At 40.6% G+C, this 26832-nt stretch overlaps 1 protein-coding gene across 6 annotated transcripts in view; it reads right to left on the bottom strand.

The window, feature by feature from the left end:
* The window catches only part of spopla (speckle type BTB/POZ protein like a), a 188808-nt gene that overhangs the window by 78303 nt on the left and 83673 nt on the right, over positions 1-26832 (bottom strand). For 3 of the 6 annotated variants that reach the window (XM_055638657.1, XM_055638652.1, XM_055638653.1), the window contains 3 exons: positions 13957-14084; positions 9232-9340; positions 8671-8804 (listed from right to left, as the gene is read on the bottom strand). In XM_055638657.1, the coding sequence (XP_055494632.1) occupies positions 8671-8748 (78 nt within the window). In that variant the 5' untranslated portion in view covers positions 8749-8804; positions 9232-9340; positions 13957-14084. The remainder of the gene's footprint in view (positions 1-8670; positions 8805-9231; positions 9341-13956; positions 14085-26832) is intronic. The other 3 variants (XM_055638655.1, XM_055638654.1, XM_055638656.1) reach the window with 3 other exon arrangements.

Below are 26832 nucleotides of genomic sequence, written 5' to 3'. Positions count from 1 at the left end.
GGGCAATGAAGGTCATTGATAATACAACTTTGCTATTACCAGCTGAAGCCACTAAAGTCACTACGATGGACAAACAGTATTCAGTATTGCTCCAGTAGTTGATCAATAACTATGTCATTATATTGCAAAATGATGCTATAGCTTAAGGTGGGAAAATGCGAATGTCATCTCTAGTTGGAGGTGCAGGAGATTTGCATGAGTTATTAACTCTTCAGTATTGGTATCAACTATCTATAGACCTCAAGTGCATTTTGTGGGTTAAACAGTGATTGGGTGAATATGCATAGGTGCATGCTCAACTTCATGTTAATACACTATGATGTGGCATATGATAAGCACGAGGGTGCAATCAGGGAAAAGATCCTGTAAAAGGTGCATCATCTCATTTGTCACTGGAGTATCATTAAGTACAGATCAATGACAAAACATAATGGGGTTGGACCACACAGTATTTATGAAATTCTGATTCAATGCAACACCGAATATAGATATGTTGTTTTCATGCTAATTTAAAGGTTGCAAAAATGTGTGGCTTAACAGTGGCGAAAGATACATTCTCGCCACAAGCATGAGGAATGGTATTTTATGTCTTCCTCCATTTTGCTTTATGAGTCGGGTCTTGAAATAAAGTCATCAAGAGCCGCTTTAGGCTCCAGCTGTGGAATTGGCCTATGCAGTTTGATTTCCGATTTGTCGGGAATAATAATAATGCAACCTTATATGGTTATTTTAATCGTAACTTGCTGGTTCAGCCTGTGGCTTGGGATATCAGCCGTTGCATGATAAAATCAATATATGTTCTACAGATTCTCAATAGACTGCTCATAGCTTGGGTTGTCATGCCTATTTTTGTATGTATTCACAGTGCTGGAATGGTACCAAAAAGCGGTACTTTGCTGCTTCAGGAGATGTGAAGCATTTGTTTAATGCTCATGTTACATTTAAAATGGTACAGATTCTGAGTTATTGCAGTTCATTTAAATGGTCTTTGACAATATTGAGCTATAGGGTCATTAACTGTGCCAAGGGGCTTTCCATCAGACTTACTGCAGCTAACGAGGTCCAGGTTGTTGGGTTCACCTCGGATATCGAGTTAGTAAAGGATATCTGTTACACAGGTTTCCCAGGAAAAGTACAATGCAGTTATGGGAGATTGACATTGTGTAACACTATTTAACCAGGGGGTTCCAGCTACATTCTTAGGTTTGATCGGACCTCATTAGGTAGTTATCCTCCTGGCGTTGGTTAGCGCAACAGGTCACTCGCTACATTATTGTGACAGGAGAGGATGATTACATCTGCAAATATATGCATAGTATTTTATGCTATAATTAATTTAAGCAGAGCAGTAGGGGTGTCAGGTCTCAAAATAGCTAAAGACATATCCAGGGACCTTTTGTTGTGTGGGGACACACATATACAACAATACGTCAAGGTCAACAAGAGCCTTTGAGACTCTGAGCTAACTACGATTGTTAGTTACAAAAGACGTTATAAGAACCTATCTGCTCAGATCTTGCCAGGTGTTAAAACTGAGTTGAGTTATGCAGGAGTAGATATTGATCTGGATCTCACTCCACCAGGGCTGCTATAACAGCAGCAGCAAGGGTTAATTACATTACATTGGGAAAGAAAGGGGCAGAAGAGGGATAACGATTCCAAAGAGCCAAGGCACTCGAGTCAAAGCTCCCTTATACACACGATTGATGTTATTCTCTTGTTTGAATTTTTGTTGGTCTGCATATTGTGTGGCTCTGCAACAATTCCAACTGACCTCAACAACCACAGACAATTACAGTAAATGCGAGATTGTAATCTTTAACTGGTCAAACTGATCCCTTTGGTTTACAGAGGCGAGGAAACCGGAACACCTCGAAACAGCCCTTAGGGAGAACATGCAAACTTCACACAGACAGCACCAGAATTCAGGATCGAACCTGTCTCTCTGGCGCTGTGATGTTTGCCCATAATATGTAGGGTTTGGATGAGAAAGTGGGATAACATGGAAGTAATGTGAATGGGTGATTGATGTCAACATGTTCAGTGGGCCGACTGGACCCATTTTCATGCTGTGTCTCATAAAACAAACTAAAAACATGTCCTTGCTTAGCTGAAGACAAGAAGGGCTGATTTGGTCAGATCTGGAGTCTCAATCCCACTGCATACTCCTTTTGAGGTAACAATTGTGCAGATGAGGGAGTCATTAAGACCTGTCCCACTTAGACAACCTTTACAGGCAACTGCCGGCACCTGCCATAGGCCGCCGAAATTTTCAACATGTTGAAAATTCAGTGGTGAACAGAAAGACGCTACGGCTCTTTGGAGACCTCACAAGACCATAGGAGACCGCTCACAACCATATAGCCTGTATGGTCGTGAGAGGTCTCCTATGGTCGTGAGAGGTCTCCAAAGAGTCGTAGCGTCTTTCTGGTCGCCACTAAATTTTCAACATGTTGAAAATTTCGGCGACCTATGACCGGTTCCCGGCAGTCGTAAAGGTCGCGTAAGTGGGACAGGCCCTTTAATCTCCTCTAGAATGTATTTTTGTTAAGGTTGAAAACAATGTAGTTAGTGCTCTTTGTCATTTATCATCTGCTGCATAACAGTGCTGTGCTGGCAGTTTGATAAAGATGCAAGCTGAACCAAACACCAACTCTTGCTTGAAGATCATCAACTCAGATAGATGCATACTTTGACCTACTTGAAACATACTGGTTTTCCAGTGAAAGGAGCTGTCCACATCTGAATCTACACACTGACACATTCCAAGTTGCAGGACAATATTCTGATGGAAACACTAACGTTTAGTGCAGACCCCCCCCCCCCCCCCCCCCCAGAGGCTCTATGGAGAAGGACTACAACTTGGAGTTCTTCTTTTGCTGGATACAGAGTGACTGGATCCTGTATAATAGCCTCTCAATTTTTAATCTGTTATTCAACCATAATCTAAATTTTGTGAACATAAAGATATGCTTGGCACAGCGAAAAATGAGATAATGTCCTGAATTACATACTTGAAAATTGTGATTTTTTAAAATTTTATTTGGGGGACGGGGAAAGAGAGAAAGGCCCCAGGACTGACTGACAGACATGATCCCTGGGGTTAGGGCCTGGCTCCATTAAGGTTGGGTCCAGTTTGTTTGATGATGTTTGGGTCTCAGAGTCCAGATCCCGAGTCAGACTTCAGTTTCTATTCTCTCCCATGTTCCATTTAGTTCCTTTGGTGGTTTTAACAGGAACACAACATTACCAACCAGTCTTTTTAAGGAGCTGGGGCTAGTACATTCTCAGCTCCGTCTCCACCTCAAAGTAGTATGGGTTTGTCAATTTCCTTCTCCCGTTGGCAACTCTTCTCCTGGACAGTTACATACCCTTTAGCTTTGCAATTTTCCAAGACAGCTTTTGCCCCACACCCTACAATCATCCGACCTCCATTCAAACTATTGCAATCTGTTCATCTTAATGGCCTATTTAAAAGTAATTAGGAATGGACAATAAATGGTAACCTTTGCCAGCACTGCCCACATTGCCTGACAAAAATTTTAAAACTATTTTTTTTCTAGTCATAAACATTTCTTACCCTGTCATTGTCAGTTTAAGGGATGTCATTAGCCAAACTGTTTTCTTTGAATTTAAGGGAATTCACCAGTTTTAGTCAAACGTTATTGTAAAAAATGAAATGAAATGAAATGAAATGAAATGAAAAAAAAAAATGAAATGAAATGATTCAATTTATTGTCATTGTCAGTGTACAGTACAGAGATAGATCTTTTGAGGGTAAACAAAAGGAAAAAAAAGAGCGAGATGCGATATGGAAACAGACCCTTGAAGCCTTCTGAATCTGTGCTGTTCAACAACCCCCATTTACACTAATTATACACTTTCCCTTCTTTTATATTCTTCCTGCATTTCCAGAAGCATTAATTTATTTAAACACTAATTTTCCCTACAGATATATGGATACGCTTCCTCCGACATGGCACTTTTGGGGGTACAAATCTCAGTCTTATGCCAGCAATGAAGCTTCATGAAATAAACATACATCTTCCAAAGTGAGAATGTCTAACTAGCTTGCTAAATTTACAAATTAGTTCAAAGTTGATTTGAAATCTAAAATCAATGAAAATAAATTTGCCTGTGATTTTATACCGGGTTCCCAATATTTCCTTCTATGCAGTCAGACATGTACAGTAAGGAATACATTGCTGATATCCATTAACAAAAACAATGCAGGAGGCAGGTTAATAATAAACTACTACACGCAAGCCCTCTGGAGTTAGCAGGCAAGATGTAAATTGGACACTAATTCACAATTGGGAATTTTCTATCTCTTTATACTACATATCACCATTAGATTAATCTGCATTCCTATAAATTGAACACTACTTGGAAACTTCAAGGTGGCAAAAATACAGAATGCAAGGTACTACGAGAGTAGTCTGTAGTAGAACCACATATGTGGCACTGAACAATCTGTTGTGGCCTACAATGGTAGTATAAGAGAGCTAAAGCCAAGGAAAACAATTACTGCATCTAATTCTCAACTACCTATGTGTAAGAAATGTTTATGATGACATGGGTAGGATAGAATACCACACAATCATTGTGGAGATGAGGAAATGAAGGCACTGAACATCTGCAGTGTAGAAGTGTTGTCCAACTCAGGACCACTTCAGATTAGATCGAGGACCTCAAAGTTAGGCATCCATGACCCTAAGACCAGGAGCAAGGGAAAGGCAATACACTACAATACGTAGTTTCATAACCCAGTATATCCTCATTCTATGCTTTCCATCAGGTGAGGAAAATAACTCTAGCACAAGTTGAATGGAAAACAAAAACATCAGAAGCTGTGCCAATTTAATGATTAAGGACTGTACTGATTCAAAGTAGCAGATCATCTTGCTATAACAGGTGTGTGATTCAACAAGGATTCCTGTCATTCCTGTATGTGATTGCAAACTATCAAATAATTAGACGTTGCTAGTCTGCGATCAAGTCCAGCATGTAAGTGCAAAAGTGCTAGTCAGTTTCCAAGCATCTTCAGTCATTTAGCACTCCCACGAATCACTAACTATCAAGCCATTTATTTATACTGTTTTCTTTCTGTTGATCATTCACAATCTATGCCAATACATTATTCTGAATCCCACATGCCACTGATGTCAGGCTAACTGATTGTAGTTACAATTTCTCTTACTGTTTTCTTAAATATTGGAATAACATTAGATACTTGCCAAAATTAGAACCATTTAAGAGTATGGAATTACAAAAAAATCCCATCAATGTATCCACAATCCCCATGGCCATTTCTTTCAAAATTTCTTCAGATACTTATTCATTCAGAACATGGTGAACCTTTAGACTTTTCTACTTAAGAGGGCTTCAGAAGGATAGGTATCTGCCTATCAATCCATTTACATAGTTGGTGTGGAATGTGGCACTAAGGTAGATAAACCATGATCATACTGAATTGCAGAGCACGTATGAAAAAGCTTCTACTGTTTCTTCAAATTCTTGTTATGATAGTGATGCCTTGGTAGTGTTGCATCATTCACTATGTTGCACAGGCATCACTGACAGCAGTACAAGCGATCCCATGAAAGGTCTGGTTAAAGAAATTGCAGGGGCAAGCCATTGGGCTCATTCCTGCTCCACCATGACATGGCTGATCTTTGCTTCAGTATCACATGGCTGATCTTTGCTTCAGTATCACTTTCCTGCACTCATTTTCTTCAATTTTCCTATTAAATATATATTCCTTTGAAATTAAACCGTGAGCCCCCAACTACACTCCTGGATAAGGAATTTCAAAGACTCACCAACTACCATGGAAGAAGGGTTTTCCCATCTCTCTGAATGGGTTGCACCTTATTTCGAGACTGTAATACTCGGAATTAGATACTCCAGTCATAGAAAAGTCAACTCTGCATCTACCACATAAAACTACTTAAAAATGCTGTGCTTCAATGGCATTATCTTCCATTTTCCTAAATTCAAGAGAATACAGGATCTGCCTCTAAACTCTCATACGTCAAACCTGCCATTCGTGAATCAGTCTGGTGCACTTTTGTTGAGCTCCCTCTAATAGGGGCGGCATCATAATGGCGCAGCAGTAGAGTTGCTGCCTTGCGCCAGAAACCAGGGTTAGATCCCGACTATGGGTGCTGCCTATATGAAGTTTTTTTTACATTCACTCCATGACCTGCGTGGGGTTTCTCCGGTTTCCTTCTACACCCCAAAGACTTACAGATTTGTGGACTAACTAGCTTGGTGTAATTATAAATTGTCTCTAGTGCAAAATAGTGTTAGTGTGTGTGAATTGCTGGTCGACGCGGAGTCGGTGGGCCGAAGGGACTGTTTTCATACTGTAATTAAAGCAAGTACATGCTTCCTTAGAGAGGGGGACTAGAACCATAGAAACTATTCTTGACATATTCATACCAAAGCCTCTATAATTGGAGGAAGACACTTCCCTTGTACGTTCGTCATTTTGCAATAAATGGGAACGTAATATTTGCTTTCCTAATTGCCCGTTGAACCCATTTACTAACTTTCAGTGATCTATGTACACCAAAATCTTAGTCCCATGGATCATCAACATTTAAATTGCTCACAATTAAAAACAAATTCTCCTTTCATTTTCCCACAAAATGTTTTGCTCATTTTCCAAGACATTTAATTTTTCATATACATCTGTCCATTCCTTTAACTCATTTCTATTCTATTGGATTATCTTTGTGGATGGCGTTGTCACCTAGCTTTGCGTAATATGGTCTGATCTGGTGGTAATACAATTCCCAGATTTAATTCATTGATTATAGATAACTCTGGGAACTCAGCAACCATCCTGTTGCACACCATTGGTCCGTTTCCCAAATCAATATTTATAAAGCATTTAATATTCTAATCAGTGTTTGCTAAAGCCTTTTACTTCGCACATCCTCTACTGGCTTATTCATCGCACAATATTAAGTCTGAAATAGCTTGCTCCCTTCTTGATGGTGCCTCAATAAACTATTTGGAAACCATCTAATTTACATTTAATAAATTTATCCTCCACATTAATAATGTTAAGTTGGCTGACCCAATCCATGTAGGTTAACCTTCCCCATTAATATTTTATGAGCGTCTAAATTTGTGATTTATATCATGCTCTACGTCACCACTGCTATTAGAGAGCATATAAAACATGCTCCTTGCCTTTTCATAGCTTCACCCAGACTCCACTTTCAAAAATGCTCCTCAGTTGATCTACTTTCCGTGTTATTAAAAATATTGAGTTCAAAAGATCCACTTAGGGAAGGTGTCAAATAAAATCCCAATGTTTGCACTGAAAATGTAAGCTCAAATGGTTATTCCTCCAGCCAAGTTATCTCAACAAAGTCTGATAACACTGGCATGGTTAATTGGAGATATTTGCTCAAGAATGGCATATCTAAATAAAGCAGGAAAACCCAATGTGTCTAATTCATTATTTATAAAATAGAGGGTAGCCATCGCTTTGATAGGGTAGCCATCGCTTATCAATCAATAACCCAAACATTAACCAATGCTAAATGACTCAAAATCTCTCACAGCCTTGTTCTCAAAAGACATGTGGTGAGCATGACTGACCTGGACAAAAAAGCAACGCTTGACCAAGAGTGGTATCAAGTAGCCAGTGTAGTACCCCAAGCAAGTTGTAAACAAACTAGCATTCCCCCCAGCTAAATACAAACCTAAAACTAGATCATGAAAAATACGACACAAATGCAAGGAGGTCCCCCGGCAATTTAAATCAAAAATATGTTTTGATGTGTTCTCACAGTTGTAACACAGAAATTGGAAAAGGCAATTTTGCGCTGAAATGAAACTCCTTCAAATGCAATTTGATAATGACAAATAAATATTGGTCAGGACGACAGGGGTATAGTGCACTGAGATGAGTTCCATTCAGAAATGAAAAGTTGATTTGGGATTTTGTTTCTCACCTAAAAGTTATGGTTGCAGTTGGTGTAAGCCAATCGCCCCAAAACACAGGTGTAGAATTGTATCACGGCGAAGCCATGCTAGGCCTCAACAGCTTATGATCACCGTCCAACAAGTCAGAAATGGGTACATAATTGAAAAATTGCAATATTCAATTCCATTCTGAACTACTCAGATAATGGAGTAGTCCATGCTCAAGTCCAATAAGAGCACATAGCATTCATTCAGGCTGAGCTTTAACCAGATATGCACAACATCTGAATTATGACAAAGTCTCACGTAACCATAATTGAAAAATTGCAATCGTATTCAATTCCATTCTGAACCTACTCAAATGATACCAATGGAATAGTCCATGCTCAAGTCCAATAAGAGCACATAGCATTCATTCAGACTGAGCTTTAACCAGATATGCGCAACATCTGAATTATGACAAAGTCTCACATAATATGTGAATACCAAACATGTTATTACTTTTGTCTGTTTGGACATCTTTGATTATACATAGAAGCATACATCCCACACAGTTGTCTCTCTGTTCTAACTATGAAGTAAAACAATTCAAATGTAATAAAGCCAAAAGACAGGCAAGCATTATAACACTTAAATTGTTAATTTCCCCACTGTTCATTTCTGCAGGGAAATGTAGATCCCACTATCATGACTTATCAATCACAGAAACACTAGGATGTACAGTACCTGGGTGTAACACCAACTCTCTGCCACTGGTCCACTAGACATTTCTCCAGGCGGAGGGGGTGTTGGCACCCTTGACATCGCCAGCTTGTCCACCGTTTTGAACCTAGATGCCACAGTGAATTTCAGGGTTTCTCCTGCAACGAAACACAATTAAATTACTAACCTCCAAATGTACAGATTGCAGGGCACAGCATCAAGTTAAAAGATTTTATTTAATCTACAAATCTAGAAAATTATTCCAAATTGCTGGAATTTCCATATACCAACAAAAATACTGGTTCAAAATGACCAATATGCTACTGCAGTCATTTTCCCATACACGGACAACCGCGCATAATATGACTGCATTTTAAATCTGGAATAAGGCGACATAACGGGTCAAATGTGTTTTAATGTTGATAAACCCTCTCGCAAACTAACGCCCCAGTGCAAATCAATAAGTGGATATTCCATAGATTAATGGATGGTCTAATAAAATAACAATGTATTATTGACTCCAATTAGATTAACAACGGCATCTATAAATGTAAATGATTGACAAAAATTCATTTACACACTCACATGCCCATTTTGGTGCTTTTAGCCTAAGCAATAAAGTTTCCCATCATGCACTGATTCATCTCAATCTTCACATCAGCATTCAAAATGAGGTGGCGGAATGGACTGGTTTCTTTTCACAAAAATAAAAAAACAAAACAAATTATTACTAAGGCAGAATGCAAGGAACAGAAACCAATAAGGAGGGGGCAAAAACAGCTCATCACAATGCATATGGCACCCAAACCAAATGTGTTGCAAATTTGATTCAACTGCTTATACTAATTTCCATGAAACACAATTACTATTCTTTCAATTAATTCCCATTTCAATTCCCGTTTTGCCATTCTTCTAAGCACCCTTCTAATTAATGTATGTTTCTTTGATTTTTGCAAAGACTTCCCCAAATTAGCACCTTGTGATTTTCGATTCAAATTGCCTTGTTTCTGCCCAACTGACCGGACGATCGATAAATTGTAGTTTACAGCTCTCTGGCTCATCCATTTGTATATCTACATTTTTTTTTAAACATGCCCTCTGCATTTAAGCCCAAATGATTACAAAAAGCAAGGATCCAAGTACCAGGCCCTGTAAAAAATCAAAATAACAGAATGCCAGTCACAAAAACAACTATCAACCATCATGCTTCCTTGCACAGTCAATTTTAGATCCAGTCTGCCAGTCTCCCCGAGATGTTATGAACAAAATCCTTTGCCTCTCACTGCTAAGAAATTATCTTAATTCATCTTTCAGTGCAGAGTAACTATAAACAGGATAAAATATGGGGTGGAGAGAAAGCTAGGAATTGGGCTCCTATTTTGGTACTTTGGACCAAACCCACCATTCCTGATCAAATGCACTTTCCCATTCTCAACCTTTCACCCATTCTGATATCTCTTTGGCTCCTCTACTGCCATTGCAAGGCACAACGTGGAACTAAGCATTTAAAAAAAAGTTTAACAGCAGAAACTGTAACCTCTCTCTATCATTGTACATGCAGAGCACTGAAACAAAAGAAGAATTGTATCATGCATGGAGGCCAAGCTTACCGGTTCAATCTCACAAAACAAAAGTACATCATACCCTGCCATTAGAATTTTGAAAATGTATGTACAAGTTAACATAATAGTACTGACATCCGCCTTGAATTGGCGCATCAAGGTTTTGGCCTGCATTCTGCAGTTGTGGTAACAGTAAAACGCTTAGCATTCGTCATCATTACATCACTGAAAGAGTAAATTGAGGTACATAATTCCATCCCATTGTTCAGTAGTTTACTGTGCAAAATGGAAACAGGACTCATCAATCAACAAACTAAGCGGTGCTGCTGTATGGCTGTCAGATTAGAAAAACAAAACAAATTACAGCAGTTCTAAAAATGTACAAAAGCAGGCAGCATTGGTGGAAAGAAAAGGTTCCCATTTCAATTAGATGGCCCAATGAAAGGTCATCAAGCCGAAATGATAAAACCACTACCCACTCCACCACTTTCTTCTTCTCCAACCTACTTTGGTTGTGTGTGCACGTGGACATGTAATTGGCATTTAGGTCTTCCAATAAGCTCATAATTAAAAATACAAATCTGTCAAATAGTTGTTCTTCAATTTATTGAAAGCCTGTTAATAAATGAATACACAATAATAAAGTGCTACAAATTCTAGCCTGTAGAAATACAATGATTATTACCAGCACTAGATCAATTATGGAGTTTGCACTAAGGACTTTGGTTTTCCTTTTGCACTAGTATTAGGTTTATTTATTGGAAATGTGTTCATTATCTTTCTGCATTGTGTATACAGGCCTGTTATGCTGCTGCAATTCAGAATTTCACTGTCCTGTTGGTGGTACACATGATAGCATTCTTAACTCTTACATTATTGACAATACTAAAACTAGCTTTCCAAAACCAATCCTTAACATTATGGATTTTTCGCCTTCCATCACATTCCTCACTGTGATGGAAGGCGAAAAATAAAGTTCAAGTCCTTCCCTTGTTGTTCTTCCTTGGTCGGGGGCCTCGAGCCCCCCGTTGACCCGATGGTCTTGAGGCCCGTAGCTGGCGGCATTTGGGCCCTCCGCATCGAGGCGTTCAGCTCCCGCATCAGGGGGTTGTCAGCCCCGGGTGATCAAACCTCACGTCGGGACTGGACGAACCTTCTGCGGCGTTGGACCTCCCGACTAGCCTCTCCCGAGACTGAGCCCTTGATGGTAAGTCCACAGGCCGCGGTGGGAGAAATCCCAGGCAAGGCATCCGCTCCGATGGCAAGTCCGTGCCCCGTGGTGGGGCTCACGACTGTCCGAGGCGGCTTCCAGCTCCAGCGATGGTAGGCCGCTGAGCCCTGAGAATGTGATCCGAAACTTGATCACATCTCCGAGAAGGTAAGAAACAGAAAAAAAAGTTTCCCCCGACCCCTCCCCCTCACATAAAACAAACAGAACATTAGAACAAACTTTAAACGCTAAACATAACAAAAAAGGATGAAAAAATGAACAGACTGCCGGCAGGGCTGCCATCTCCCTCCTCCGGCGCCCCCCAGAGACTCTGTACAAAGCTCTCTACACAAAACTGTAAGAATCTGTATGAAAACAGATTAGCTATATTACTTTAAGCACACAGTGATGAATCGGGACAAAGAAAAAGACAAAAAAAAATCAGTTCACACGTTTTGAGCCAGATACTACTTTTCTTTCTAAAATTGAAAGATATTTGTTTATATGACTCAGTGCTTTTGGGATACACACAGGGTTGAACAAAATGTCCTCTAGGCTTGTGTCTCACTTGAAGACTGACACTATCATGGTTAAGTGTGCTGACCTCATACCTATGTTGCACATTGAATTGTAATGAATGTGGACACCGAGCCATTACGCTGTATGCCAAACAAGAATAGCCTAGGCGAGTTTGAGTTTAGTTTATTGTCACGTGTACTGAGGTACAGTGAAAAGCTTTTGTGTGCTAACCAATCAGCTGAAAGACATGCATGATTTCAATTAAGCCATCCACAGTGTATAGGTAAAGGAAATAACTAAAATAATGTTTAGTGCAAGATAAAGTCCTGTAAAGGCTGATCAAAGATAGTCCCGAGGGTCTCCAGTGAGGTTAATGGTAGCTCTGGACTGCTCTCTAGTTGTTGGTGGGATAGTTCAATTGCCTGATAACAGCAGGGAAGAAACTGTCCCCGAATCTGGAAGTGTGCTTTTTTACACTTCTATATCTTTTGCCTGATGGGAGAGGGGAGAAGCGCAAGTGGCCAGGATGCAACTTGTCCTTGATTATGCCGGTGGCCTTGACGAGGCAGCATGAGGTGTAAATGGATTTGTCAATGGAAGGAAGGTTGGTTTGTGTGATATTGTGGACGCAGACCAGACGCCTGCAATTTCTTGAGGGCTTGGATGGAGCTGTTCCCAAACCATCCCGATAAAAAGCTTTCTATGGTGCATCTGTAGACGTTAGTGAGTTGTTGGGGGACATGCTAACCTTCCTAAGCCTTCTAAGGGAGTAGAGGCATTGATGTGCTTTCTTGGCCATTGCTTCGATATTGATGATTAAAAGATAACAAGCATCCTGTACATATTACTCAGGCAGCTATGTGTACCAAGAAGCACAATATTACTATTCCTTCTCAAATTCTGCTACATATTTACAAAAGGGTTCCATTTTCTGGAAGAAAGATATTCAGTCCGTACAACACTAAAGCACAAAATCTACCACAATGTGTTGCTTGAAAAAATGTAACCAATTTTGTGTACAAGAACCTTCCACACTTTCAAAATGGTTCATTAAAATGGAAACTATAGACACCAATGAGACTAAGTCAGTCATACAGCACATAAACAGGCCCTTCAACCCAACTTGTTCAATGCTCACCAAGATGCCCCATCTAAGCTCGACCCATTTGGCCCATATTCGTCTAAACCTTCAAATACATGTACAATTGTCTTTTAAATGTTATTATATCTGCCTCAACAATCTTCTCTGGCAGCTCATTCCATACACCCACTACCTTGTGTTGAAAGGTTGCCCCTAGGGTTCCTATTAAACCCTCAGTCTTCTGTGTTCCAAGGAATAAAGTCCTAGTTTGCCCCACTCTCCCTATAGCACAGACAGTGTTCTGGCAACATCTTCACAAATAATTTAAACACGTTTGGAGCTTATTCCTTCCAAAAGAAGGGTGACCAAAACTGATGACAATACTCTAAATGCAACCTCACCCTTCTACAACTGTAACAAAACATCCCAACTTCTATACTAAATATCCTGACTGATGATGCCCAATGTACCAAAAACCTTCTTTACCACCTTATCTACCTGTGATGACACTTTCAGGGGAACTATGCACGTGTCCTCCTAGATCCCTCTGATCTACAACACTACCCAGGGACCCTAACATGCCCTGATTTGACTTCCGAAAATGCAATGCCTTACACTTATCTGCAATGAACTCCATTAGCCGTTCTTCAGCCCAAATGCCCAACTGATCAAGATCCTGCTGTCATTTTTGATATCCATCTTCATAGTTTACGACACCACCTACTTTAGTGCCTTATGCAAATTCAAATGAACAGAAGTTAAATCCTGTACCACTAAACGCCAGCATGATGCAAATATCAAGAGATAGGAGGAAGAATGAGAACAAAGGTAGCAAGACCATGTGTTAAAAATCTCTAGTAAGGAAATCGCTAACACTAATGTTACCATTCACATTAACTTGCCAGGCAAAATTTAGATTTTTAATACAGCTTACTCACCTTACTTATAGGTAGCAACTCTGTGGTTGCCCTTTTTAATTTGTGAATTCCAATTTCCGGGGAATGTTGCCTTCACTCGAGAATATTGTGTTTCAGTTAGTATGGAGTCATTGCCAGAGCTTTTATACCTACAAAACACAAGATTGTCTTGCTTTTATCAACAGCGAGTAATTCCAATCTGTCTATTTAAGTCACTTCATTGCATAGTTAGCTACTTTGAATTACAATCCAATTCAACATTTTGTAGAGTTTGATACATTTGACACCAAACAAGGAGTGAAATAGTCCACTTTATATCAGTTTGAATGAAATTGATTTCTATACAAATTAGAAAAACCACTAATGGCAAAAGTTGAGCATTAGTAATTCAATGATTAAGAGGTCAAGTTTCATTGGAATCGCTGGAGAAGCAAACTACCCACAATTGGGAAAAAAACAGTAAAACAGTAAAGAGCTAATAGTCCATTTAAAAGCATGATCAGAGTGAAAATGTTTGTTTTTAAATTGGGGACAAAAGATCCAATGAGGTTAAAAGATTGAATTTGCAACATCTTCACCTTGGTAGACTGTACAGTGTACAGGTGCATCCTATAATGTGCGTTTTGAAAAAGGTAAGATAGACACAAAATGCTGGCGTAACTCAGTGGGTCTGGCAGCATCTCTAGAGAGAATAGGTGACGTTTCGGGTGAAAACCCTTCTTCAGACATTTATAAAGGTAATTAGATGCAATGTTAAATACATTAAGAAATATTATTTGTATTATGTCGATCTAATTGGTTATAACACAATTTTGATCAGGAACTAGAGAACCACTCAAGTTACTTTGGAAATAAGTAAGCAGAAAAAAAAGCTGTTGGAATTTTTTTTCCCTCTACATAGCCGCCATGCAGTGATCAGACGTCATCATCTCTTAAGAACACAGCCGCTACTTTCCCCACAGGGACCCACAAAAATTGACATGCAATCACTTCTATTGACACTTGTGCAAGAGGGGAGAGGGAGTGCTGGGGGGTGAGGGGAAATGAGCCGTGCCTGCACAGTTGGGGGCTATGGGTGAGGGGTGGAATATTATGATGGGGGATCGGGTGAGTGGTGGTATATTGCGTTGGGGGAACGGGGCCCAATGGGTCCCACTTGGTCTAGTATGTATATGTGTGTGCGTGTGTATCTATAAATATATATCTTATAACTATTTAAACTCTGATCTTGGATGTGTGTGTGTGTGTGTGTGTGTATATTTATTTTCACATCTCGAAAAAATTTCTTGAGTTATTAATAAAAATGTTCACAAATCCGATCAAACTTGGAATTTAAAACTCCTGTTTTATTTAGCTGATCACATGACAATGGATCTGCCTGCCAGCCATCTGCTCACGCTGCAACTGACATCACATCCCATCCCTCACTCCCACCCCCCCGTTGTTCAAAAGTCACCCTGTCGACTGAAGACCAAAGACCATTGCTGAAGACTGCGTCGGCCCAACCTGCACTCCTTTGGTTGATGCTCGCCCGCTGACCAAAGATCATAGCTGAAGACTGCGTCGGTTCGAACGGCGCTCCTTTGGTCGACACTCGCTTGCGCCGACTGCCCGCGGCCTCCCTCGAGTCCACTTCCTACATCCCTCTCCCTGTCTCTGCCCTCTCCCTGCCTCAAATCGGAAACCGCAGCTCCAAAAGGCAGCAAGCTCCCCTCTCCCTGTCTCTGCTCTCTCCCTGTCCCTGGAGCCTGCAGCATGGAGCAACAGAGTATTGCGTTCGGGAACCAGCCCTCCCCTGTGACGACCACTTCCCCCACTCCGGGCTCTGGATTGAAGCCGCTGAACACAGTCCCCTTTGGGTGATGCCCGCCCCGCTCCTCACTTCCTCCGCCTCCATTCCCCACCTCATCTCTCACCCTCCTCCTATTCCTTGTCTCCTCCACACACCCCCCTCCCTCCACACCCGAAAACCCCACACCGCAACCCCTCCAAACACACACCCTTCCCTTCCGCACACCCCTCACAACTCTCCGCCTGCCCCCACCCCTCTCCCAAAACCACCCCTTCCCACACATACCCCACACACCCCACAACCCCTCTGCCCACACAAACCCTCCTAACACCCCCCTTTCCCCACAACCCCCCTCTCCCCCAACAACCCCCCCTCTCCGCCACAACCCTAAAGAATCTTAAGAAAGAAATTAGAAAAGCTAAAAGAAGATATGAGGTTGCTTTGGCAAGTAAGGTGAAAGTAAATCCAAAGGGTTTCTACAGCTATATTAATAGCAAAAGTATACCGAGGGATAAAATTGGTGCATTAGAGAGGCAGAGTGGACAGCTATATGCAGAGCCAAAAGAGATGGGGGAGATATTGAACAATTTATTTTCTTCGTTATTCACCAAGGAGAAGGATTTTGAATTATGTGAGGTAAGGGAAACAAGTAGAGTAGCTATGGAAACTAAGAGAATCAAAGAAAAAGAAGTACTGACACTTTTGAAAAATATAAAAGTAGATAAGTCTCCAGGTCCTGACAGGATATTTCCTAGGACATTGAGGAAAGTTAGTGTAGAAATAGCAGGGGCTATGATGGAAATATATCAAATGTCATTAGAAACGGGAATAGTGCCGGAGGATTGGCGTACTGCGCATGTTGTTCCATTGTTTAAAAATTGTTCTAAGAGTAAACCTAGCAATTATAGACCTGCTGGTTTGACTCCAGTGGTGGGCAAATTAATGGAAGGATACTTAGAGATAATATATAAGCATCTGGATAAACAGGGTCTGATCAGGAACAGTTAACATGGATTTGTGCCTGGAAGGTCAAGTTTGACTAATCTTCTTGAATTTTTTGAAGAGGTTACTAGGGAAATTGATGAGGGTAAAGCAATGGACGTTGTCTATATGGACTTTAGTAAGGCCTTTGACAAGGTTCCTCATGGAAGGTTGGTTAAGAAGGTTCAATTGTTGGGTATTAATGCAGGAGTAGCAAGATGGATTCAACAGTGGCTGAATGGGAGATGCCAGAAAGTAATGGTGGATGACTGTTTGTCAGGTTGGAGGCCGGTGACTAGTGGGGTGCCTCAGGGATCTGTGTTGGGTCCACTGTTGTTTGTCATGTACATCAATGATCTGGATGATGGTGTGGTAAATTGGATTAGTAAGTATGCAGATGATATTAAGATAGGTGGTGTTGTGGATAATGAAGTAGATTTCCAAAGTCTACAGAGAGATTTAGGCCATTTGGAAGAATGGGCTGAAAGATGGCAGATGGAGTTTAATGCTGATAAGTGTGAGGTGCTACATCTTGGCAGGACAAATCAAAATAGGACGTACATGGTAAATGGTAGGGAATTGAGGAATGCAGTTGAACAGAGGGATCTAGGAATTTTGGTTGCCCAATTATAGGAAGGATGTCAACAAAACAGAGAGAGTACAGAGGAGATTTACTAGAATGTTGCCTGGGTTTCAGCAACTAAGATACAGAGAAAGGTTGAATAAGTTAGGTCTTCATTCTTTGGAGCACAGAAGGTTAAGGGGGGACTTGATAGAGGTCTTTAAAATGATGAGAGAGATAGACAGAGTTGACGTGGATAAGCTTTTCCCATTGAGAGAAGGGAAGATTCAAACAAGAGGACGTGTCTTGAGAATTAAGGGACAGAAGTTTAGGGGTAACATGAGGGGGAACTTCTTTACTCAGAGAGTGGTAGCTGTGTGGAATGAGCTTCCAGTGGAAGTGGTGGAGGCAGGTTCGATTTTATCATTTAAAAATAAATTGAATAGGTATATGAATGGGAAAGGGATGGAGGGTTATGGTCTGAGTGCAGGTAGATGGGACTAGGGGAAAATAAGTGTTCGGCACAGACTTGTAGGGCCGAGATGGCCTGTTTCCGTGCTGTAATTGTTATATGGTTATAACCTCCCCCCCTAACACCCCTCTCCCACACCTCCCCCCCACACCACACAACCCCCCCCTTCTCCCACACAACCCCCCTTCCCCCCACAACTGACCCTTAGCCCCCCCCATAACCGCCCCTTACCCCCCCCTCCACATCCCTCACCCATAAGCCCCTCCTCCACAACACCCCCTGCCCACGATGAGCGAATGAATAATATTAATATAACATCAATAGGGTGGTTAGTGAGTGATTGTGTGTGTGTGTGTGTGTGTGTGTGTGTGTGTGTGTGTGTGTGTGTGTGTGTGTGTGTGTGTGTGTGTGTGTGTGTGTGTGAGGGGGGGGGGTTGAAGAGAGAGAGAGAGTGAGTGTGAGTGTGTGTCTGTGTCTCAGCAGCCCCCCTCCCCCCCCCCCGCACCCGTGGGGTGAGGGGACGGAACTTAACGGGTCCACTTGGTCTAGTATATTACTAAAACTCTCATCTTGTTTGTTATTATGTCTGTGATTCTGTCTGTGTGATCTTTACAAAATCGAGTTTGACAAGCTTGCACCGGCAGTTAACAGTGTATGACGCCACAATGGGGTCCATTTACATAAACTGCCATTCAGCAGTGTTCCACCCCACAATTACATCACAATGGGATCTCATTTACATAAAAACTTGCTGTCACCGATATAAGCACGTTAGACACAGACACGGACTGGGCCCCGAGCACTGCGCCGGACCTGCGATGGGCCTCTCCCTCCCCCTCCAGCGGCTCCAGACCGCAGCCTCGGCCTCTTCCTCTCCCTCTGCTCCAGACCGCTCGGCCCACCACCCCCGACAGCTACAACGTGTTGGTGTATATGTATATCCTGCAATTACACCAAAACGGTACACAATAGTACTATAATGTTTGGCCCACCTTACTCACCATTGTGCTGTTGTTTGGTGGTTTCAAGTTTTGTTCAGATTGATGGTAAATTTTACAAGTTATTCACATTTTCAACTTTACAAAAAACAAATTGACAAAAATCTCTTCCATCGCAGTTAGCAGCGCATGTCACAATGGGATCTCTTTCAGAAACTGCCCATCAGCAGTGCTCCACCCCACAATGACGTCACAATGGGATGGCATTTACACAATCTCTGGCGTCACAACGGGGATCCGTCAGTCGCATGTGCGCAGTTGGGGGTGGGTTGCTGGGCCGGGATCGCCATTTTCACTGAGCATCGCCTTGTGTATGGGTGAGTGTTGGAATATTGTGTTGGGGAGGGGGACCCAATCGGTCTGCGCTTGGTCTAGTTCTCATCTAAATTCCTATTTGCTGGCAAGTGAAATAAAATTAATGTTTTAGATCCTGCATTTTTGTACTAAAAATGTTTGTTTGCCTTTTATGAAGACTGACTAAAATATTTTAGACAAGATAAACAACACTTTCAAACTCCCTCTTCACACTTTCATTGGATTACTATAGCCCATCAGAAAGTGTTTCACATTATCATTGCTCATTATAACAGTGCAATCATTGAGGATTTTAAGTTCTCAGTCTCTCTACAGGATGTCTTTAGTTCCCATCTGAAAAATCACTAATGAGCCAGGCCACATTTAAAAAGTAATTCAAGCTAATTATAGAATGTTTATCTCAACAGGACTAGGATATGAAAGTGAAATTTTGATATTTTAGTTATTCACAGACCATTAGGAACCCCACATTTAATTTCAGGCATCAAATTTCATCTCAAAGACATTTTGATCACATAGGGAATATAGTGCAGAATTCACCAGAATGATACAGATTTAATGTAATAACAAATTATAGATACTCGTTTTACATTTTGAGTTGGAAAGATTAGGAGGAGCTAAAATCATAATGTCACCCCAAATAGAGCTCTGGGGGGGATATAGAAACAACTTTCTTTGACTGCAAGTCTTCCGAACTAGGGGAATATAATAAATTAGAACTAGCATCACAAGGCTATGTTTCCCGATGGTTCGAAAATCTGGACCTTTGTTTCCCCCCCCAAAAAGGAATTAAACTGTTAACTGAATGGGTAATATGAAAAATGCAACAAAATGTAGATACCTGGAGACAGCCAAGTTTATCCTGCACAATTCTGCCCTCCATCTTCCTGCATGGGATTTCAGTACCAATTCCAAAGAACTGATTCCCTTCTTACCAATGTTTGTCACGGACAAATGCTGCATCAATTTTGAAAATTTTACAAAACTTTGCTTTTCTTTTCTACATATGGTATAAAGTTAGCCAATAGCCGGTGGCACAGCAGTAGAGATGCTGCCTTAGCGCTGGAGACCTGGGTTTGATCGCGAATATGGGTCCTGTCTGTATGTTGTTTGTACGTTCTCCCTGTGGGTTTTATCTGAGATCTTCAGTTTTCTCCCACACTCCAAAGACGTACAGGTGTGGAGGTAAATAGGCTTGGTAAATGCAAAAATTGTCCCTAGGTGTGTAGGATGGTGTTAATTTGCGGGGCTCACTGGTCAGCGTGGGTCCAGTGGCCCGAAGGGCCCGTTTCCCCGCTGTATCTCTAAAACTAAAAACTAAAAAGTAGCATGTCCTGCTTGCTCATACTCAGTAGTTCGCTTACATATCAAACCCTATGCAGGATTTTTTTAAAAACCTGCAGGTTTTGGTTTATGCCAACAGCTTAATATTAGTTGAGGTACAGTATGCTGGCACATGGAATATTTTCTTGAGAGTAAAGACTTATACAGATGACCATAAACATGGCATCAACTGATGCAAATTGTTTTGGACAGAACAGACTTATTTCTTTGTTGAATTTTAACTTCCAAAGTAAAGGAATCAACCTGTCTCAAAAGTAACCAGGAGGTAGGGGCAATTGGATGCCACAGAATAGCAGCAGTAGAGTTGCTGCCTTACAGCGCCAGAGACCTGGATTCAATCCTGACTATGAGTGTTTGTACGCTCTCCCAGTATCCGCGTGGGTTTTCTCCGTAAGCTCTGGTTTCCTCCTAATTACAAAGGCGTACAGGTTTGTAGGCTAATTGGCTTCCGTTTTTAAAAATTGTAAATTAGGATTGTGTAGGATAGTGCTGATGTATGGAATCATTGGTCGGCACAGTCTCAGTGGACCGAAGGGCCTGTCTCCACGCTGTATCTCTAAACTGAACAGATAGCTAAGAGTTTGGAAGCTTAATGGCCAAGGATGGATACAACATTGAAAAAGATAAATTAGATTAATTGCAAGTAATTCTAAACATCGAGCGGTCAATGGACTTACAAATACAGAAGAAACGGAAATAACTCTAGAATTAATCAACAATAGGTGAACAGTGCTATGAAGAACAGCAACACCTCTTGAGTGGATGAAATAAAATAGCTAAATATAGACTACTTAGCCTATTTTAAAAACTCAGATTGTAGTATGGTCTTCTGGACTTGAGTTAGAATTCAACAAATTTCAGACATTCAGCATTGCTAGGATTTCTATTTCAGCCTTCCAGCAGTTTTTGCTTCCTCAATTTAAAGCTCCTCAAAACTTTTGAAGACAATGCACTGGAGTAATTTAGCAGGTCAGGCATTTCAGGAGATGCTGCCCACTGAAGTCATTTGTACTTTGGGCACATTCCAAATTAGGCTCCATATTTGGAAAAACATTTCTTCAACATGAGGTATTTTCTTCAACATAGCCTATTTTCAAAATCTTTTAAAAATGTAGCAATCAGAACGTTTATACAACAAGCATCTCAGAAATGGTGTCTAAAGAGAGAAGTAATCACGATTGCCTTTATCTTATGTTAAAGACAACTAAATTAACATAAAATTTGCATTTACATTGAAGTAATCTACTTGAAGGTCTGCCAATATAAATCAAGAACATCTCTTGTTTAAGGATTACAGCAAAACAGTGTTTTATAGTCTTGTTTCTGTAGTTAGCAAAACAAGATCAGCTCCCAACAGTAAACAAATCTCTTGGTCAACATCTCAAAGTGCTTTTAATTTTGCCTGGGCAAGTCACATGCAAGTTTATACTTGTTGTCTGGCTGGACCAATCAATTGTGGGCAAGTTCATCTGCAGGAGGCAAGGTATGTCATATTTTTCCCCAACAGTAGACAGTGCAATAAATAAGAACTAGAACAAACAGTACAAAATGAACCTGTTGCCCCAAGCCTGAATGTATCTTACGCTGGCTTTTTTCCACATTGGCCTTTGTTCATAACATAAAGCCTACTCCGAAAGTTTCCTGGGTAATTACAGTAACAATCAATATAATCTTCAATGTACTAATGAAAGTACGTGGAACTGATGTGTAGTTTTTACTTCAGAAATACAATATGAAGGCACTTGGCCAAATTTAGATCCATTTTCCAAGAATAGTTGCACAAAAATGTATTCTAGCATATACAGCCTGTGTACTTGGTTTACAAAAAAGCTACAAAATGTAAAAGGGATTTTTTGATTGTGTACAAAAGAATTGTTATTTAATGCAGTGAAAAATAAATGTAAATTCACACACTGAGTCAAAGTCATTAGTGAAAATTCATAAATTTTGAAATTTCTGCATTTGGGCAAAATAGAAAAACTCTGCCCTCCAGCAACAAAAACAATGTTGCATATTAAGTGAGATTTGTGTTTTATTCTCAAATTAGAAATATACAAAAGCCCCATTCATTGATGATGTTGAACCGTGTGGTTACTGAAAATAAAAGGCCATGATCAATTTAAAGGCCATAAAGGAGACAAATCAGCTAATCTTTGTTCTTACTCTTGTTCCAAAAATAGTTGAACAATATATTCTTGGATTTCAAAGCAGGAATTAGATGGAGCAAGACTTATTTGACCCAAATATTTCATTTCCATTTATTATTAGAAAAAAAAAATTACAAAACATTTTCTAGAACAGAAAAAGTGCCATCACACCAGATACAATGTACATTTTTTCAGACTATCATACCATCAGTCTTCAGCCTCCATCTATAATACAATTTTTTATTGGTAATTTATCTGAACTGCATATTCATTTGGATCTTTAAATAAAAATGGGCACACAATAAAATAATAAAACAAAGCAAAACAAATAAACAGGCAGTGACTAGTGGAGTGTCACAAGGCTCGGTGCTGTTACCCCAGTTATTTACAATATTAATAACGATTAAGACAAGGGAATTAAATGTAACGTCTCCAAGTTTGCGGATGACAGAAGCATAGAAGGATAGATCGAAGGTGTCAGTGTTGCAGTTGAATAAAGGGGACTATGGTGCCATGAGGGAAGAGCTGGCCAAAGTTGACTGGAAAGATACACTAGCAGGGATGACAGTGGAACAAAAATGGCAGGTATTTCTAGGAATAATACAGAAGGTGCAGGATCAGTTCATTCCTAGGCGGAAGAAAGATTCCAAGGGGAGAAATGGACGACCATGGCTGACAAGGGACGTCAGGGACAGTATAAAAATTAAAGCGAAGAAGTACAACGTAGCAAAGATGAGCGGGAAGCAAGAGGATTGGGTAATGTTTAAAGAACAACAGAAGATAACCAAAAAGACAATACAGGAAGAAAAGAAGAGGTACGAAGGTAAGCTAGCCAAGAATATAAAGCAGGACAGTAAAAGCTTATTTAGGTATGTGAAGATGAAAAAATTAGTTAAGACCAAAGTTGGACCCTTGAAGACCGAAAAAAGTGAATTTATTATGGGGAACAAGGAAATGGCAGATCAGTTGAACAGGAACTTTGGATCTGTCTTCACTAAGGAGAACACAAACAATCTTCCTGATATAGTAGTGGCCAGAGGTTCTGGGGTGACGGAGAGATTGAAGGAAATCCACATGAAGGAAATCCACATTAGGCAGGAAATGATGTTGGATAGACTGATGGGACTGAAAGCTGATAAATCCCCAGGGCCTGATGGTTTGCATCCCAGGGTACTTAAGAAAGTGGCTCTAGAAATTGTGGATACATTGGTGATAATTTTCCAATGTTCTATAGACTCAGGATCAGTTCCTGTGGATTGGAGGGTAGCTAATGATATCCCACTTTTTAAGAAAGCTAGGAGAGAGAAAACAGGGAATTATAGACCATTAGCCTGACATCGGTGGCGGGGAAGATGCTGGAGTCAATTATAAAATATGAGATAGCCGAACATTTGGATAGCAGAAACAGGATCAGTCCGAGTCAGCGTGGATTTACGAAGGGGAAATCATGCTTGACTAATCTTCTGGAATTTATTGAAGATGTAACTAGGTAAATGGACAAGGGAGAACCAGTGGATGTAGTGTACCTGGACTTTCAGAAAACATTTGATAAGACCCCACAGGAGATTAGTGGGCAAAATTAGGGCACATGGTATTGGGGTTAGAGTGCTGACATGGATAGAAAAGTGGTTGGCAGACAGGAAACAAAGAGTTAGGATTAACGGGTCCTTTTCAGAATGGCACGCAGTATCTAGTGGGGTACCATATAACCATATAACAATTACAGCACGGAAACAGGCCATCTCGGCCCTACAAGTCCATGCCGAACAAATTTTTTTCCCCTTAGTCCCACCTGCCTGCACTCGTACCATCCATTCCCTTCTCATATATGCATCAAATTTATTTTTATGATACCAATGAACCTGCCTCAAACTGGGAGCATTCCACACCGCCACCACTCTCTGCAGAAGTTCCCCCTCACCCCTAAAGCTGTCCCTTAATTCTGAAGTCATGTAAGTGAACCGCAAGGCTCGATCCTGGAACCGCAGATATTTACAATATACATCAATGATTTGGATGAAGGGATTCAAAGCAACTTTAACAAATTTGCAGATGACACAAAGCTGGGGGCAGTGTGAACTGTGAGGAGGATGCTATGAGAATGAGACTTGGACAGGTTGGGGGAGTGGACAGATGCATGGCAGATGAAGTTTAATGCGGATAAATGTGAGGTTACCACTTTGGTAGCAAAAACAGGAGGCAGATTACTATCTAAATGGCGTCAAGTTGGGAAAAGGGGAAGTACAACGGGATCTGGGGGTCCTTGTACATCAGTCTATGAAAGTAAGCATGCAGGTACAGCAGGCAGTGAAGAAAGTGAATGGCATGTTGGCCTTTATAACAAGAGGAGCAGCAAAGAGGTCCTTCTGCAGTTGTACAGAGCTCTAGTGAGACCACACCTGGAGTGTTGTGTGCAGTTTTGGTCCCCTAATTGGCAGGACTGTCATATGCTGAGAGAATGGAGCAGCTGGGCTTGTTCACTGGAGTTTAGAAGGATGAGAGGGTATCTCATTGAAACATACAAGATTGTTAAGGGTTTGGACACGTTAGTGGCAGGAAACAGGTTCCCAATGTTGTGGGAGTCCAGAACCAGGGGCCACAGTTTAAGAATAAGGAGTAAGCCATTTAGAACGGAGACAAGGAAACAATTTTTCTAACAGAGAGTGGTGAGTCTGTGGAATTCTCTGCCTCAGAGGGCGGTGGAGGCAGGTTCTCTGATTGCTTTCAAGAGAGAGCTAGATAGGGTCTTAAAAATAGCGGAGTCAGGGGAAATGGGGAGAAGGCAGGAACGGGGTACTGATTGGGGAGGATCAGCCATGATCACATTGAATGGCGGTGCTGGCTCGAAGGGCCGAACGGCCAACTCCTGCACCTATTGTCTATTGTCAGTGAAGGCCAATTCACTGGATGTTTTCAAAAGAATTAGATTTAGCTCTTAGGGCTAAAGAAATCAAGGAATGCAGGGAAAAAGCAGGAATGGTGTACTGATTTTAGATGATCAGCCATGATCATATTGAATGGCTGGCTCGACGGACAGAATGGCCTACTCGTGCACCTATTTTCTAAGTTTATGTTTCTCTACCTGCTGGAAATAGTTTGAAAGAGGTATATTTGCACATGCTATAGCTTTGTAGTGAAATATCCTTAAGCAAACTCAACCAATATTGGACATAATGCGCTAGTCACGCTACTTTAAACTCCTCCACAAATATCATCTGTGAACAACTCACATTTAGAAGGTGTAGCTAAAATGTCTGTAAAGAAAACAGTCACAAAATAAAAAATGTTAGAAAAAGGGAAAATGTGGAGGGAGAGGAAAACAAATTGAATTCTTTGCTTGCTAAATGACAAGGATGACTGCAGATATCACTCACAGAACGTTTTTCTCATCCAACTAACAAAATGATGCATACAAGTCAGATGGGACATGTTGGCTGCAAGGAGTGGAGAGTCCGACTGAAAATAATAGTAATAGCCATCTACAGCATATAAATATCTCCAACAGAACAAAGCCAGTGTTTCTGTCAGAACATCATCTAAACTTAGCATTTATCAGAATCAGAATAGCATGTTTCCTCTCACCATGCGAGAGGTTTAGATTCCAAAATTATTAACTGCAAGGTAACAAATATGGAAAATTCAATAGATAGCTGCATGCAGTTGGAAAGAATAGTGCATTTTATTGAAGAAATTGATTCACTTCTTAGAAAATTGCCAGAGGCCAAGTTTGAAATTCTCCCAGGCATAAACAGGAAAAAAAAAATTGAAAATTCTCTGGAAAGCAGAAGTGAGATTTGACACACTCTTAACTGTACTGTAAAGTATTTGATGTTGAACGCATACCAAGAAAATACCAAAGGTTCCACGTATACGTCATTACGCACATAAGTGATTTATAATGTAATGCTCAGATTTCATATTCCAGTAACTGGTTCCCAGAGTATTTGTGTTAATAAATCTAGTTCTAATAAATTTGTAAAATTAAAGAACCAATCCGTCATTAATAAAGAACGGATTAGCAAATGCCTACAGGTATTTGGAGCACATTGTAGGAACAGCAAGTTGGGTTTTACCCCAGTATATGCTTGTCAACACTGTAAACTAAAGTTTCATTATTGATACTATTCACATTCACTTCCAAAACAGTCACAGTATGAAAATAAACATTCAATACTACACATCAAATTATTTTGTTATGAACAGGTTGTCAAAATTTCACAGCAGGAAATAAAAACAGCTGAAAATCAAAATATTGTTCTGCTTTACGTAAATTTCTGACAAAGACA

This window comes from Leucoraja erinacea, chromosome 7 (assembly GCF_028641065.1).
Source record: "Leucoraja erinacea ecotype New England chromosome 7, Leri_hhj_1, whole genome shotgun sequence".
NCBI lineage: Eukaryota > Metazoa > Chordata > Chondrichthyes > Rajiformes > Rajidae > Leucoraja > Leucoraja erinaceus.
This window is presented reverse-complemented; position numbering and strand designations above follow the sequence as displayed.